Genomic DNA, 18,216 nt, shown 5'->3' on the forward strand with positions numbered 1-18,216 from the left:
GATTGCACGAAATGTATCTTGTAGAATATACTAATTCTAGGGAAGTAAGGATCATAATGTAGATAATATACCATTTCATGAGTATTATTAAAAAGTATTTAGGGCACATATAATGTTTCTCATGCCAAGTGACTGCATCAAAAAATGGGACACAGATTCAAATGGAAACAGCTTTTCTTTGGGGATTTCCTCCTTCTTAAAATGCCCTCTATAACACCATAAAATATGGAAATAAAAAGAAGAAATTTTCAGTAATAATTTTACAGTTATGCTTCGTGTAAAGGAAAAAAAAAAAAAAAAAGAAAAGAAAAAAAAAAAAAAGAAAAAAGAAAAAGGTACTTCTGTGGCAAAAATAATGTGCATTTTCCCCTGGTGTCATGTCTTTGGATATGTACAGCCTTGGAGAAATGTATAAATCATTTTATACATGAAACTCTTAAAAAACTAGAGATTTTTAGTACAAAGGAATCAATTCAGTGAAAGAATGTCCACATGCCATTGCTTTATGATTTAGTATATACACAAGAGGATCAAACAAAGGACCTCTGTCTTACAGTTACTGCCGTACTGTATATTAACATGTGGCTAATACCCTTCTCTGGGTGAGATTTACACTTAGTATTACAAATAACTTAACAGTGTTGAAAATACTGATACAAAACAGTTTCAAGATGACATTTTAAAAATATTCCTCACTTTAATTGAGCTGCTTTTTTTAATTTTTTTTTTAAAGTTTCAGCTTTACAAAAGATTTTCCAAGAAAATAGTAGCAATTAAAATGTATTTTCTTTTCTTTTTTTCTTTTCTTTTTTTTTTTTTTTTTTTTTTTTAAATACATGGATGGATTTCTTTAATAAAAGGTAACCCAAAAGTCCATTTTTCCAGGAAAAAAAAAAACAACTACAGATACAGTATAAAGTTAGTATTGAAGAGATTGGGTTTTTTGTTGTTGTTGTTTGGTTCTTTTTTTATTATTATTATTTTGTTTATAAATGTAGTTGTTGTATATTTGTGTCCTGGAAAAAATACTCTTGATTGCAATATATGTTAATTTATGTACAGATCTGAAATATAATTGCATACATCAACTCTTGAGATTAGTGAGACTGAAATACATTGTTATCAATAACTAGCTGTGCTTTCAATCTACCATAACTGTAAGAGACTGCTTAGAGAAAAACACGGGTCTTAATAGTGAAATTCTGTTACTACTATTTCTTTTTGGTAGAGTTTAAACTATCAGTTTCAGAGCAGGCCTATGACTCTTTAACACCCATAGTTAATTCGGTCAAGCTGTGTTTGCAATTTTTTTTTTTCTATTTTGGCAGTGGCAATACGCACATAAATGTATAAAGACACAAAAAACATTTGGCAAATGTTTATAATGACCCTTCTGTATCTAGTTCAGGACACTCAAAATTACCATCATATCATATTTAGACAAAACTGTGACTTTCCAACTTCAGATAACATTATCCAATTTACTCTACTCTAATTAAAACCCTCAATAAATAGAATCCCGAAAGTTTAGGCTGCTGAACTTTGCAGAATATCTGCTAAACTCATAATCTAATAGTTAAAGTATCCAATCCTTGCCTTCATCTAAATATTAACTAGTTTAGCAGATATGTTTAACATTAGGTAAAATTTGTTTCATTAACTCATTTTATATGCCCTGTATGACTTACCTTTAAAAGTTACTAGCAGCTATAAAATCTTTTTTCATCATTTGCTACTTTATCACACTAGTTTGTTTCTTTGTGTGAGAATGTGCTATTCCCTTGCCTTTCATTATTCATCACCAGTTGAACAGAGATATGACTTATCTCAGATCTGCCTCAATCATATTTAAACATTCAGTTTATTTATAAGCTACTAACTATACACCCTAATATCTTTTGAACAAATTAGCTGCCATCAGAGAGGTTGCAAACTGTCATGTTCAGTATATACCACATGTTTACAGCATCCTGTCTGTGATACTGTTTTCAAGCCCTATAAAAGGGGAAAACAGGTTCTTCTGGTGCTGACAAGCCTTCGGGTTCTGTAGCACTATCAGATGAATTCACATCCCCATGAGATTGGCAAGCTGCATGTCAGGTAGTATTTGCTTCATCTCACTTGCATTTAACGTGTCAAGACTAGCAAACCTGCTGAGTTACTATACACCATGAAGTGCAGATATGGTCCATAGAAATTACAATTTACACAAGTTCAGACTTAGTAATAAGATATTTTCACTTAATATAGACTTTCACCCATTTTTATTTATTTATTATTTTTTTTATTTGGCAAGTGAAATGAAGTTATACGATTTATTATATAGAGGTTGCTCTGAAAGGAATGCCTCTTATTTATCTCCATGGAAACTACAATAGATACAAAGAGCACAATGACACTGTTTGATAGAGCAAATTCCCAGCTACAAAATACTAGTTTTTTAAACATAGTCACCACTACTAGCGATGTATCTTTCGACAGTGATGAACAAGAGCTTGCATGCAATGCTCCCAAACATCTGCACCAGCAGGGGTAAACCACTGTTGCCGTCACCACTGTTGAAACGCATCACTCACAACCTCACTGTGCTCATACCCACTGTTTGGTCTCCATAAATGCTCAGTGAACATTGATGAATGTCACTGGGTGCCATTTTCTCCAAAGGTAAGAATTCAATAACACCTTTGCTTCGTGTGCACTTCCATCTGACACCATTTTGTCAGACTGCTCTTCTGTTGCCATCTGTTGCATGGCAACAAAATGTAATGAAGTACTGTTGGAAAAGATCAACCTCTATCATACCACCAACATCCACTTCTAATATCATGTGCTAACATAATAAAATAGGAGGCATTACTCTCAGAACAGCCCGGGTAACATAGACTGTGACATTGTGTCATGAGCAATATTAGTGTCTGCTGAGAACAACCATCGCCTCAATGTGATGTGTCCTCAAAGAGCAAAAACACCAGAACAGATGTAGCTAAAAAAATGTAGGGAGAGGAAAGAGAAGGTTGAGAAATCAAGCTGTCATCATCATTTTGTGTTCCAATTATTTTGATTCAATTACCCAGTGAGCCTCTACGATCTTTGCTTGTAGATGAAGAAATGTCATTTCCTCTAATTGCAGCATGAGGCCTTGACAAAACATATACAGCAAAAAGAGGTAACACACCTCTGCAAGTGAGCAAATTCCACTGTAGGTTTAAGAGGTTCAGAGCCTTCTTACTCTTTATTTCCCTATTCTCTATGTAATTCAGAAGGGTTTACTAATTATGTATCTATTCATTCCTCACATCTACTGTAACAGTAATTTTATTAAGCATACACAGTATTATTTAAGACCACTTTCTAGAATTTCAGGGGATGCTAGTGGCTTTATAGAGACAAAAGGGAAAAAAAAAAAACAAACAAAAACACTTAGCCAATTTTGGACTAGCAATGCCAGGCCACTTTTTTTTGTGGCAAATCAATCTAGTTATTTAGCAATCTAGTTCATTCTTTTCCTACAGTTTCAGATGGGAAAGTATGAAACCTACACAATGTTAATTTTTAATTTATTTTTTTCAAGTAAAGGTAGCAGCAATTAAAAACTTATTACTCAGCTCTGTATGAGCTTATGCTTCCTTTCAGTGGACTCTCATTCTGTGGCAAGAAGACAAGAACCTTGCTACCCATCTTGTTGGCCTAAAGTCTGCAGCTCTGCTGTGTGTAAATTGTGGTGAAGGAAAACATTCTTTCTGCTGTACATGTGTAAAGAGATGGGTCCCCTCGGAGGCTGTCCAAGTCTGCCTGTGAAAGTGGTATGCTGCTGAGGTACAGCAGTATGGTCTTTTGGAGCTCCTGAGAACAGTGGGTAGCGATCTGTCTGAGATGCAGGCTTCGCTGTGCTTGGTGCCATGGTGGCCAAACCATTCTGGGTGGTCTCTGAAGTGAGGGCTTCATAGGCTCCTCTAGTATGCTTGATGACTTCCACTATCTCCTTCTCTTTCAGGAGGTTGCTCAGACACAAATTAGACAGTTGACAGCTCTTGCTTTCATAGGTCATTGCTTGGTTGCTCGAGCATCTAAAAGGGTCCTCGGTGGGAGTATGTGCTGAATTTCTGTCCCTTGTGCTGAGATTTTGGCTCACCATTCTGTGTGGATATGTAGCCTGGAGCAAAAATAAATAAATAAATAAATACATAAATAAAAGACAAACAAAACTCAGAAGTTTTAGAAGCAGAACATCTTAGCAGGAAAATGGCAGAGTACGTAACAGACTCCTCACTATATCATGATTCATAATGTACAGGGCAAAGCACTGAAATGAAAGGTGAATCTCCAGTCCTGCTAAAACTCCCAAAACACTGCAAGCATAAAATAGAATAGCTCATTCACATTTAACAAAACCAACACTGACAAATACTTATCATATGTAACAATTCGAGGTTTTTCTTTAAATCAATAGCATAAATCACAGCATTTTGTTCAGAACTTACTAAGGAGGAACTACAAACAGATTTTCAAGAGCATTTAATATGGTGGAACAGCAAGAATTTTTATTGAATAGAGACAAACACTTAACACTCTTAAATTATTAGAAAACATAAAGAACATCTTTTGAGAGTATCTTCATGCCTCATTTAAGCTCAGCTTTCAGTGTCTTTTGAATCTATGTGTTTTACAGTGTACTTACACCTAGATGAGGAGACTGAGTGAACCCTCAGTAAGTTTGCAGATGACACCAAGTTGGGAGGTGGTGTTGAGCTGCCTAAGGGTAGGGAGGCCCTTCAGAGGGATCTGGATAGGCTGTATCACTGGGCTAAGGTGAATGGGATGAGGCTCAACAAGGCCAAATGCCAGATTATGCACGTTGGCCACAATAACCCCATGTAGCACTATAGGCTTGGAACTGAGTGTCTAGAGAACTGTGAAAAGTACCTGGGGGAGCTGGTTGATGCATGGTTGAATATGAACCAACAGTGGTGAGGCTGCATCTTGATTACTGTGCTGAGATTTTGGGCTTCTCACGACAAGAATGACATTGAGGAAGGGCAATGAAATTGGCAAGGGGTCTGGAGTATAAGCCTTATGAGGAATGGCTGAGGGACCTGGGATTGTTTAGTCTGGAGAAGAGGAAGCTCAGGGGAGACCTCATTGCACTCTACAACTTCCTGGAGGGAGGTTGTGATGAGGAGGGTTTTGCCTGTTCTCCCAGGTAACAAACAGAACCCGAGGAAACGGCTGCAAGTTGTACCAGTTAAGGTTTAGAATAGACATAAGAACTTTCTTTCAGAGAGTGGTCAGGGACTAGAATGGCTGCCCAGGGAGGTGGTGGAGTCACCGTCCTTGGCAGTGTTCAAGAGGTTCTGGATGAGGAGCTATGAGATATGGTTTAGTGGTTTGTGGTAGCAATGGTAATGGGAGGATGGTTGGACTAGATGATCCTTTAGGTCCTTTGCCAACCTTATGATTCCATGATTCTAGTACATAGATATTTTCAGAGTCTAAAGTAAGCTGTATATGGGAAAACATTAGTAAAGTTGAAGCAAGATTTGTCCTGTTCTATGACTTGACTCTAATAGGTAACTTCACAAGGAGATATGCTTCTGACTGAGGAATTGTAGTAACTGAAGCCATGAATGTTCAGAGGTCTAGTGCCTGGAGGAACTTGAAATCTACATGGCTTCATAAGAAAGCCTCATCTCTCTGGAAGTTTTTTCAAAGTATATGAGACATCAATTTGCCCAATAAAGTTTAAATACTTGAAAGCTGTGTTTAAACAAGTTTCAAAAGTTGTTGATGTAATCTATTTAAAATCTGTTTTCTCTGCAGTTATGTGAGGATAGATTCTAATAATAGTATCAGTTGTACTTTATTTTCTATGCTATTTTGGAATATGCGTTTTCCCTTGTTTTATTCCAGTAACACTTACTGACAAAACTACCAAGTTCTACCATTCATATGGAAAAAAAATTATATTACAATATACAGGCTTTCTGCAATAGAACTCTGAAAATACACAATAGCAGCTTCTTGACATTTACATTGCTACATGGGCTCAGACACTGCAGTACAAAGCTGAGAGGATCAAAAACCCAATCCCAATCATTACAACAATATTTTGCTAAAAGAAATAATTCAGGATGCTTCCATGAATCTTACATATTGTTTCAGGACAACCTGTACCACTCTACATGTATTTCTTTTTCTAAACAGTGCAGAAGAATGATAAAAATCAATGTTAATGGCTTATATGCTTTTTGTTTTATTTAATTATATGATGATTATAACGGACCTTCTTCAAAACAGATTCAAATTTAGGCTTCAATACTGCTGTACATTTTAGAAATCAGAGACAGCAGTCTTGAGAAAGATCAATACTGGCATAACTTTTTTTTTTTTTTTTTTCCATTTAAATCAGTACTGATTGTGTCCAGACTAAAAAATGGGCGTAGAACGCTTCTGAAAAGCATTGCACAGAATTTCTTGCCTGAAGCACACAGATGTTGAGATGAAATTCAGTTTAATTCCTAGGGAATTGTTCGTGGGGAAAACCTAAGTTCAATAACCTTTTTTGTTTTTGTTTTTTTTCCTCCTTCCCTATGCCAGGAAATAATATCTTCCTACTGGGACAAGAGATTCAAATTCAGTGCCCTGCCAAATACATATACTTGTAGTAAGAGAGTGTATCTGAAGTTACCATATGTCAACCTATGTATTTTGTCAACTGAAAAATTGTTGGTCCATTCCACAACAGTTATGCAAATTGTAAAAACACCAATGTGATCTAAGTCTGCACTTACAGCTAAGAAACGTATTTCATGAAAACAAAGTAAAGCATTAAAGATGTTGAACTTTTGTATTCTTGAATATTGCTTGGACCTTTTATTAAACAATATTTCCTTTCACATTCCGACAACTACATTTCTTCAATAACAAAGCAATCTTTACAAGCTGCTCCTGTAAATGAAATTATTTAAACTGTTCCCCAGTGGAAGGAATCTGCTGTGACACAGGAGTAATCAAAGAGGTGAGAAATAGGAAAGATATGTTAGCATACTTATGTATCATAGAACTCAGAAGAACTTCACAAGGGGACATCTAGTCTGTTCTACATTTCTGGCCACCCTGATCTTTTCTCCAATATTTCATTCCGTATTCTGGTTTTATTCATTAACATGCTTTCCACCCTGCCCAAATTTGTGCCATCTGTAAATGCAACAACATTTTTCTCTAGTCCATACCATAAACCCCTAATTTTTATAGGCTTCTGTTTTAACATTGGGTGAGTAATATCCAGTAATCATTATCCAATTTGTTCTATATTTGTTTCATTTAGTCTGCACAGTATGTTTATAAAACAATGTTAAGAGCCTGACTAAAAGCAAGAAGTATGTCAACTACAGATTTATTTATTTATTTCTAGCTAGAAGGCCTGCTGCCATCCTGTTTAATGAAATGAGATTGGTTTGGCAATTCATTTGATTTGTTATCAGTATAGGATCTTGTTCATTGTTTTCTTCTCTGTGTATATAAGTACTTTTTCATTATTTGCTTCAAATATTTTTGGTCTTTTTTTTTTTTTTTTTTTTTTTTTTTTTTTTTTAGAATTAAAGTTAAACTGACGGAAAACAAAATAATACACATTTAAGATGAATCACAATCTTACTCCAACACAGAAGAAATTGACACTAGTATTGCATAGTGATCTGCTTCAGAGTTCACATTGTGTTGTACGTTGCCCAGGTAAGTCTAGGAATTAAGTGCTTCTCTTCTTACAGCTACTATTGAAGTGCCTGTGAAAGCATATCTTATCTGTCTAATCAGCAACTACACTTCTTCTTTCTTTCAGCTACATTACACAGTCAAAAACAACTAGAGCCGTGAATAATCAGAGTTTAAGCATTTTGCTTCTCATGGCTGTACTCTTGGATACAGAGTCCAGATGGCTCTTGGAGGTCTTAGAAATGATATCTTATCATGCTAAGAATGGCTTAATAGTTATTTTTGTCCCTTGAAACAACAATAGTTTTTAACAAGACAGTAGGAAGAAAGTTTTATGAGTTATACCACCAATACAAATATGATACATTTTATAATTATTAGAGAACGATCAACTGGTTTTGAAAATGAGGGATTTAGAAACGTGTCCAAAGAAAGGCATATTTTTTAGACTGGCTTCAATAAATAATGATAGTAAAAGGCACAATATACGATTATAGTATTTTTCATATTGTTATTTTTACTTGATCTAGTTTAAAATGTCCTATGTGGTGTTTCTTTCCTCCAAAAGTGCTGCTCTGGACGATATATTTTCATTTTAGAAAACACAGGCTGGATTTGTAAGTCACCAAAATACTGGCTTCAGGTTTTTGGCTGTTGTATGTATGTGTGTGTGTGACAGTCAGTATGTAACAATAAATGTTTACAATACACACATGGTGAGGGAAAGTCTCAGTTCTGTAAAGTTGCAAGCTGAAATTTCTCTCACATTAATCAAACAAATATAATGTGGTGACAAATTGACAGCCAACTTAACTAAATTTTAAAACATCGTAAGAAATTTACAATATACTACAACACTCTCATACATTGCTTTGGCTCTTGTCTCCAGCAATATGAAATAGGTGGTCAACAAGAAATGGCAGAATCCTGCTGTCAGATGTATAGCTAGCCACAGAATTCAGAGAATTTAATAGAAACACTGCCAAAAAGCATTTGCATTGTCATTCGTGACAAATTACTGAAGAAAAGGTTCTGATAAGGAAAAGAGAGATCAGTGGTCTGTGACGAGTCAAAAGTCAACAAAAAAATCCTCACCTCTCTCCAAGAACAATACTTTTCTCACTCAAAAAAACAAACAAAAACAACAAAAAACATGCACTGATATCCAATCCTGCTTTGAAAGTTTTCCTTTACTATTATTCAAACATTTATATGAAAAAGACAGTATATACAGTTCAGAATAATTGCATTTTACTTTGCTGCTTGAAAATGCTTAGCCCAACTGAGTTGTCTTGCTGGTCCATTTTTAAAATTGTTCAGAATAATTTAATAATTATTCAGAAAAGTATCCCAGAAAGAAATAATATAGAATAGTAGAAACCAGATATGCAGCTCCAACAATAACAATACTTCAGAAAAACTTGAGCTTTTATTTTTAACATATTTATCCTGTGAAAGTTTCATAAAAAATTCTCCTCGTTGAACTTGTAGGTACCAACTGCTTTCTATAAGGGCTAGACATGAACATGCAAAGCCACAATCCCAGCACATCTGTTTGACAATTTGATGGCTGAATTCTTGTCCAAAACTGAAGCTGGCTTCATGCCAGCTGTGTTCTAGCCTAGCTTAGAGCAGCTGCAGGGTTGTTGTAAACTGCTCCTTGGCAGTTCTCCAAGAATCTGATTTGCCAGCTGGTGATTGCTGAGGCAAAAAAATCCATTCGTCACTGCCCTTTCATTTTTCAGTAGCTCAACTTGAACCACCAACTTCTTTGCCCCAAAGATCCTCACATGCCACCCTATGGTAAGCCTACCAGTGAGCTTGGGAAATGGGCTATTCCCCAGTAAATTTGCAGATGACACCAAGTTGGGACAACATGTCAGTCTACCCGGGGATACCATACAGAGGGTTCTGGACAGTCTGGATCACCAGGCTGAGGCCAGGAGGGATGAAGTTCAACAAGAACAAGTGCCATAACCTGCATTTTGGCTACAACAACCCCAGGCAATGCTACAGACTTGGGGCAGATTGGCTTGAAGATTATGCAAAGGAACCAGGCCTGGGGCACTGGTTGATGCTTAGCTGAACATGAGCCAGCAGTGTGCTCAGGGAGCCAAGAAGGCCAACGGCATGCTGGCTTGTATCAGAGACAGTGATGCCTTGAGGACCTGGGAGGTGATCATCCCTCTGCACTCAGCACTGGTGAAAGTGGACCTTGAGTACTGGGTTCGGTTTTGGGCCCATCACTACAAGAAAGACATCAAGGTCCTGAGCACATCCAGAGAAGGCCAACGAAGCTGTGAAGGGTCTGCAGCACACGTCTTATGAAGAGTGGCTGAGGGAACTGAGGTCATTCAGTCTCGAGTAAAGAATGCTCAGGAGAGACCTTATAGCTCTCTACAACTACCTAAAAGGAGGTTCTGGAGAGGTGGGGGTCAGACTCTTCTTCCATGTAAGTAGCAGCAGGACCAAAGGAAACGACCTTAAGTTGTGCAAAGGGAAGTTCAGATTGGATATTAGGAAAAATTGCTCCAGAAGAATGGTCAAATGCTGAAATGAGCTTTTCAGAGAGGTGGCTGAGTCACCTGGAGGTGTTCAGGAAACAGTCAGATGTGTACTAAGAAACAAGGTTTAGCAGGTCAATATTGGCATTGTGTGGACTGCTGAACTAGATTATTTTGGAGGCCTTCCCCAACTTTGGTGATTCTATGAATCTTTGAGTCTATTTCTCAAAAACAAATAGAACCTATTTCTCAAAAACAAATAAACAAACCAATGATAAAAACAAACAAACAAACTAGATGGATCTCACATTGAAATAAAATTTTGATAAATCATGATCAGGCACTCATTAGGGTATGTTTATATGAGAAAAATCTATGTATTTTTGGTTTCATTTCATGTTGGTGCTAAATCCATGCAGACTGAACTGAAACCTGTAACTTAATGTGCTGCTTAAAATGTTTGTTTCATAAGTGGTTGTGAGAATTACTCTATATCAATGCAACTCTCACAACTTTTTCTTATTATAAGATTTAAAAAAAATGACCAGCATTCAGCAGCTCACTCTCAAGTAATGAAAACTGACTACTCTTACAGAAAGATTCAGAATGGGACATTATTAAAAAAAACACGGCTTCCATTAATCACTTCCCTTTTTCAGATCCAATGAGTAAAATATGACAAGAGTTAACAAGACAATGTTGCTGCAGGACATTTGAAAATGCTGACTATCTTGTGATAAAGTACTGATATAAAATGACTGCAGAAGACACGAATTACAAAAACACCCCCCAAAAGGTACAGATTTTTAAGGTGCCTATGCCCAGAGGCAATTCAGTCTCTTAAACTCCTATAATGTAATTCTTCCAAGTAGAGCAACTTTCTTAAATATATCTTTCTGACAGCTGGCATAGAGAATAAAACCAAGAAAAACACTCTCTCACCAGTGTACCCATGTATCCTGACAACCAACTAACAACGCTGCGTTTGAAGAACAAGGTTTTACCACCCCAAAGGATTTTTGCTTTCAGAGGTGTTAAAGGAAGTGCACTCCAAAGAGAGTAATTATTGTGACAGAAGCCTGAAGACTTTCTGGACTCCCTGAAGATTTCTACCACATCCTTCTTTTGTGTTTGTGAGTACATAAGGAATACAAAATGCAGCATGAACTACATAGCACAGTAGAGGCTAGCTTGTCCCTTGTCAGGTCTCAGCTGGACTTCAGCACCTTTTGAAGAGCTGTCTACGTTCTCAGCTTAGCCCCAAATTCCTAAAACATAAAGCAACATAAAGAAGCCAGGAATGACAACAACAAATAAAAGCTGCTACCATCCTCCAAAGGATGAAGCCTTGCATGATGCTTTTGAATTTATATCCCTTCAGATTCCTTTCAGAGTTCTGACAGTTTATGTAAGTGCAGATCTAATTTACCAAAACACAGGTTAACTCCGTACTTTGGTATGCTACATCTGTCACTATGTCAGCTCCTTAATTCCTCCACCTCCTCACTATTGTGCTCACAGCTTCCAGCCTAGAGATGATCTGATACGAAATACAATTTTCTTGCAGCAAGTAATATCTCCTCATTCAAGTCTCTTAAAAGCACTCTTTCATATTGATTTCAGCAGCACCTGGACCATAAGAGTAGCTTTTACAACCCAGATTTGAACCTACTGATCAACAGATTCTGTCTTGATAACATGTGATGCATGAAATAAACAAAGCTCAATGTGTCAAAATAAGGCATGGATCAGTATCAACAAGTTATGGGCAAGAAACAGCTGCTGATCAACTTGCAAGCCCTGCTGCCATCAGTTACAAAAGTAATGCAAGCAACATAAATCAAAAGCATTGCTGTTTCTCCCTTTCAGCTTTCTTCAGCATCTTAGTAGTTTAGTACAGATCAGCTCTCCACTTCTAGCAACTCTCACGTGACCTCTGATTCTTTTGAATTGATGCAGGAGTTCACTTTTGGGATGTTTTCTTTACTGATATTCACTGACCCCCTCAGCTTCTTTGGGTAGCCACAGCTATTGCAGCTAGTGCGTAAGAAATTTTAGAATCTTGGTTGAGCTCTTGTCATACAAGTACTTTTGATTACAGGCTGTAGAATCTAGACTATGGAGCCAAAGATGCTCATGGACTTCCCAGGTTCCATTCAACAGGACTAGATTGACCCCATGTTCACAAAGCCTTTTGGGTCTCACTGTCTCTGTGCAGCCCAAGAATTAAGGGCCACTTGTGCCATGCTTTCAGTTACAGAGGTAATAGAAAGTCACAGGTGCCTACACTTGAGGTCCTTTTGCATAACTGAAACATAAATGAATGGATAGCAAATGGCAAAGTGGATGCAAGGGAACACCGGGTCACTTCCAGAGACCATATTTCATGCAATATGAGCAGTGAAGTATGACACAAAGGTCCTGAGGTAACACTAAGAGAGCTTGCAGTGGAATTACAAGCAGGAAAACTGCACAAGTGCTAATTAGCACTTCTGAAAAATCGTGCTACTCAGCTGACACTTATTGCTGTGCTAACATACTGTTCTGGCTTTGCAAGCTGAACTAGTACTTCTGCACAGCATTTGATTTGCCATGTAGACAAAATAAGTTGTTCCAAGATCTCCACCTTGAGCCTTATCTATTTTTCTATAATGAGCATGCCTGAAAACTTCAGTCCATTTCTAATCTCAGGTTTAGCATATGATCACTAAAACCTGATTATCACACCTGTAGGTCATCTGAATTAAAACTGATTAGTAGGTGGCAATTACTTTTGACAACTAACTTCTATTACTTAGATTTTTGCTATAAACTTAAGCTTATAGTTATATGGTTATTTATTTTCCTATCTTAATACCACCTAATGTGATTTGGGAGGTGATTCTTCCCCACTTTTCTGCTCTCATGAGACCCTACCTGGAATACTGTGAACAGTTCTGGGGCCCCCAACACAAGGACACTGAGCTGTCGGAGGGAGTAGGACCAGAGGAGGGCCGTAACGATGATCAGAGGGCTGAAGCACCTTCCTAATGAGGACAGGCTGAGAGAGCTGGGGCTCTTGAGCCTGAAGAAGAGAAGGCTCCAGGGGGACGGTTATAGTGGCCTTCCAGTACCTGAAGGAGGCCTACTGGGAATCTGGGGAGTGACTTTTTATAAGGGCATATAGCGATCAGACAAGGGGAAACAGTTTTAAACTGGAAAAGTTTAAATTTAAAATCTAGATTTGAACTAAATATTATTTACTGAAGAAATTATTTACTGTGAGCTGATGGAACACTGGAACAGGTTGTGTAGCAAGGTTGCGGATGCCCCCTCTCTAGAAGCATTCAAGGCCAGGCTGGATGGGGCTTTAAGCAACCTTGTCTAGTGAGGGGTGTCCCTGCCTACAGCAGGGTGTTGGAACTAGATGATCTTAAAGGTGCCTCCCAGCCCAAACCATTCTATGATTTCATGCTGCTGTGATTTCCTATAGTTCCAGAAATTCCATTAAAAAAAAAAAAAAAAAAAAAAAGCACAACAAAAAAAGATGAATTGTAGTTAGCCAACACCTTATTACATTATATTCTTTAACAAGAATTTATTTTTTTAAAAAAGCCTCCATAAAACTGAGTTTCATAAATTAGAACCTTACTTTTGACAGCAATAAGGGCTCAACTTCTATGAACAGTGTGTAAATTACATACATTGTCAAATAATGTTCAGCTACTGCTATGTTAGTCAGTGACACCATCCCTCAGCTCAACATACAGTCTGCAAAGGAGAAATCAAAGGACTAAAAAAAGAACAAACTGTATCCTGCTGACAAGAGAAGAAATTCTAATTATCCTTTAATTGACTTGTCTCTCTATTTTTATTGTAAAATTACTGACAGTAAGACATCTCTAAAGAGAAAGAGAAAATTATATATATAAGAGTACTGTTTAAGGAATGAAATACCTCAGAGTAGCCAAATCTCTTGTATTCCTAAAATAAATGTCCACAACATATTTTCATGGTTAGACAAGAACACAATGACATATCTGCAAAGAATCCCTATCCTTAGCTAGACAAATTCAGTGTTTCCAACATCATGAAGAACTTGTTTAGGCTCTTATGATAGAATGAAGCATTCCTAATCCAGAATGATACTGATATTCTTAAGTCAGGGAAAAAAAAAATACCAACTGTATGAACACTGCACTACAGGACAACGTTCAGTTAATCCGATTTCATCCAGAACAGAAAAAAATGACACCTACAAAACTAAGCTGAGTGAATCATTCCGTGTCTAATACTTTTATGTATCGACAATCACAGAAATAGGGAAAGAACAAATAGGATTCTTGTAGAACAGTACAAAACAAGAGAATAATTCAACACCAGTAATTCAAACTCAAAGACAACACATAAAATAACTCCATACCTCCCCCCCACCCCCCCAAGACCAAAAACGTGTTGACTTTATCAGTATGGAATTGGTGTTTATAGACTCTATTTTCTGATATGGGTAGATATTATTCTCCTTTGCAAATTATTTTACAGGACATTGTCCACTAAAACAAATAAAATGACAAAGAACCCAACATGCCACAGAAATATTGCAGTATAAAGGTGATGTTGTTTGGAAAATATTTTCCCTATTTTATTTCCTGAAAATATAAAAATTATTATAGTGGATATTTCAAATTATTCAGCATTTCAGCTCTTTATTATCCTCATCAAAATCATATTAAACACTGAAAAAAAAAAAAAAAAAAAAAAAAAAAAGAAAAAAGTTGAAAAGCAAACATAAATAAGCAGCCTCTGAAATACATTATTTTTTGGCAAAATTTCTAGGAGAACTGAAATTAAAAAAGAAAACATGGCAAAAACCCTGAATTACCTTTATCCATTTTTGCTACTCTATTGTCTAGCATAAAGGAAGGTTAGCAAGATCATAATATTATACTTCCTATATTTTGTACAACACACAGGGAAGCATTTACGACTTTCTGTTGCAGCATATTCTTTTGTCACAGAGGTGAAAATTTACACTTTCTTTTCCTTATGGCCCTTACCATCAGTCTCTTCATTAAAAAATGTAATAGAGGATGATTGACTAACTTACGCTTAAACATGTTTTCAGAAGTAAATCCATGTTGTAATGCTGACTTACCAGTTAGTGTGAAATAGCTTCAAAAGTAGCCAAGAGTTTTAGTTTTTGTTTGTTTGTTTTTTTCCAACTAAATGTCAGCTCAACTGTTAACTTCACTGTTTGCCATCCTATTTCATTAAGCATAATTTCATTGGGATCCCTGAATTTCGAAATGGTTAAGGGAAATCACTATCCCATTCAATCCACTAGCAAAACATCCAATGACTTTAGTGTGCAGGACCAATGTGTTATGTTTTTTCTTGTCTGACTACTATGTGCTTTTGTGATGGCAATCTTTTATCCCTCCATTCACCTAAATTAAGGGTGTATTTATTTATTTTTAATAACTCCTAACAAACAATATACATTCAAAAACATTGTTCTGCAAAAAGATTTAACACATTTTAAGAAAAATAATTGAAAAAAGAAATATTTAACCTGAATAGCAGTCTTGGAAGATGAATACTGTTTGGCTAGAGCTGAATATCAAAGAAACATTTTAGAATTACAAGGTATTTTGCCAGTAGTAGACATTGAGATAAGAGGATAAGTGAGAAACAAAGGGCTTGGGATAGGATTTAGGAAGTTACACACACATCAAGCCTGAGGCTCACTTACTACTTTCTTATTTACACCCCACAGCCAGGATCACATCTCTGTTCACCCTGTACATTGGTCCTAAATAGAAGCTGGAGAGTTTACAGCTAAATCTGACATCAAAAACAAATTTCTCCTTGAGTTGAAGTATTTGATTCCACCCCCCCTCCCCCCCCTCAACTGGCTTGCATCTATGCCACTCCAGAAAGAAACAGCCCAAGTCTCTCTTGAGCTCTCCAATCTGACCATCACACTCCCTGTTGTAAGTTCAAATCGCCATTAAGCACAACGCTTTCATTCTGTTAGCCCTATGAACATCACAAACGTTCTCAGTGTTTTTCCCCACCAGCCAAAACAAATTTAAAACTGGTTTACCTACAAATAATCCACAGTCAAAAAACTTGCCTTTTCAGTTGAGAAGCCCCAACCTTTCAACTAACTAAAAATGTAGTTGAGGTAGCTGAAAAGGCACCATACTTAAGAAAGCTGGATAAGGACAACAAAATACTGCACACAGACAATGAAGCAGCCTTGGGCAGCATACCAGGCATGCCAATCCACTGAAAGATAAAAGATGGGTACCATTTGAAATTCATGAAGAAAGACAATGTGCACACACAGACACCCTGGGGGTTGATAAAAGATAGCCTCAGATTAGACTGACATCCATAAACTCATAAAAGCTTACAAAGCACACACAAGGGACTCCCCTAACTAACCCAAGAGCACATTTGAAGGAAGCTATGTAGGCTGTGCTTGCAATGCATCCTAGGTGATCATTATTTAGGAGAGTTTATATTACAGGCTACTCCAGTCTACTTTAAATTTTTGCCTCTCAGCCATTAGCAAGCGTTCTCCTATCACTTTCATAAGCCTTGTAGGAAAGAGGGAAAACAATTGTAATTCAGGGCATATATCTACTCTGCTGCCTCCTGGTGTCATTACTGCATGCCATCTACCTTTCTGTCTCTCAGACTGAATCTGGGTTATGGGCTGGAAGACACTCATTCACTAGTCTGGCAGTTCTTCACTTTGGTCCCAAACTAAGGTCCTCCTCAGCTATTGAAACAGGCTAAGGAGAGTGTCCTGGAGTAAAAACGGGTGTACTGATTCATGCCTATGCTGCTGGTTGTGCTAAAAAAGCACTCTCAGGAAAATCAAGCAGAAATTTCAGAAACCTAAGTAATGAACATTTCCAGATCAAGTAGGGCTAAAACTAATGAGTGTATTGGGCATTGTAGCACAACTGAGCACATTCATCCAAACATATATCTAATTTACTACAGCCAGGATACTGCAAAAAGGATAGCTACCAACCGGCTTTTCATGCAGAAACCATCGGAAATGTCTTGGCAGGCACTCCCATGCAATGCAGTGGAAGGAGATCAAATAGAGAAGCTCTACCACCAAACCTGATTGACCTAAACCTGCAACACAGCCCAATTTTTTCAGCCACTACACAGCTGTTTCAGTACAGTATGCACAGTATGTTTCTGCTTTGAGGAAACTGATGCTCAAGCAGCATCACTCTTGCATCTTTCTCTTTCCTGCCCTTCTATTTTTGTATTTACTCTTTTTCCTTGAGGTGCAGCTACAAGGAGGAGGAGCATGCAACAGCTGCTGCTATTAAAAAAATATATTATTGAACAGTCATAGTAACAATAAAAAAAAAAAAAAAGCCAACAAGCCTACAGGAACTGTTGAATACTCCTGACTGCCAAGCCGCTCAATTCCCCAAGCTCTGAAGCTTTTGACCAAAGGAGCCAGAAAAGAAGAAGATTACTGAAGAAGGAGGATCTTCTAAGAGCGCTGCCCTTTAAAAGCATGTATTAGAAAATAAATAGGAAGCAGCTGCTGTGTGGAAAGTAAAGCACTCTCCTTATAGCATCTGAAGATGAATGTTGGAATGAACACAGATAGAAATCTTTAAATGGGAAGAAAAATGTCACATGCCTATGCAGAAATGAACAAGCTTTTAAGCAGCAGAAGTGTATATTCTCCCGACTCCTGAAATTATTTAACTGAAAAATAGTCCACATTTAACACCCTTCATTTCAAGATGGAGTAGCATTGCCTTTAAGTCTTAAAAGCAGTTTTCATAAAATTTATGTTCTAAATTCAACACACATAGTAACTGGAATTAGTAACCAGGATGACTTGCTCTGAATTCTCATTAATATTAAATATTCTCCTGAATGCTCTGATAGGGATGTATAATCTTTTCTTATTTGTTTTACCTTACAATGTTCACTAATCTTTATTTTAATAGGATTTAAGCCTCACAGTATCTTT

At 37.0% G+C, this 18,216-nt stretch overlaps 1 protein-coding gene across 3 annotated transcripts in view; it reads right to left on the reverse strand.

Moving 5' to 3' along the window:
• Nucleotides 1–932: 932 nt before the first annotated feature.
• The window catches only part of CCSER1 (coiled-coil serine rich protein 1), a 585,787-nt gene continuing 568,503 nt past the window's right edge, over nucleotides 933–18,216 (reverse strand). For 2 of the 3 annotated variants that reach the window (XM_072336461.1, XM_072336462.1), the window contains exon 10: nucleotides 933–4,153. In XM_072336461.1, the coding sequence (XP_072192562.1) occupies nucleotides 3,671–4,153 (483 nt within the window). In that variant the 3' untranslated portion in view covers nucleotides 933–3,670. The remainder of the gene's footprint in view (nucleotides 4,154–18,216) is intronic. The other variant, XM_072336463.1, reaches the window with a different exon arrangement.

Source organism: Excalfactoria chinensis, chromosome 4 (assembly GCF_039878825.1).
Source record: "Excalfactoria chinensis isolate bCotChi1 chromosome 4, bCotChi1.hap2, whole genome shotgun sequence".
Lineage (NCBI taxonomy): Eukaryota > Metazoa > Chordata > Aves > Galliformes > Phasianidae > Excalfactoria > Excalfactoria chinensis.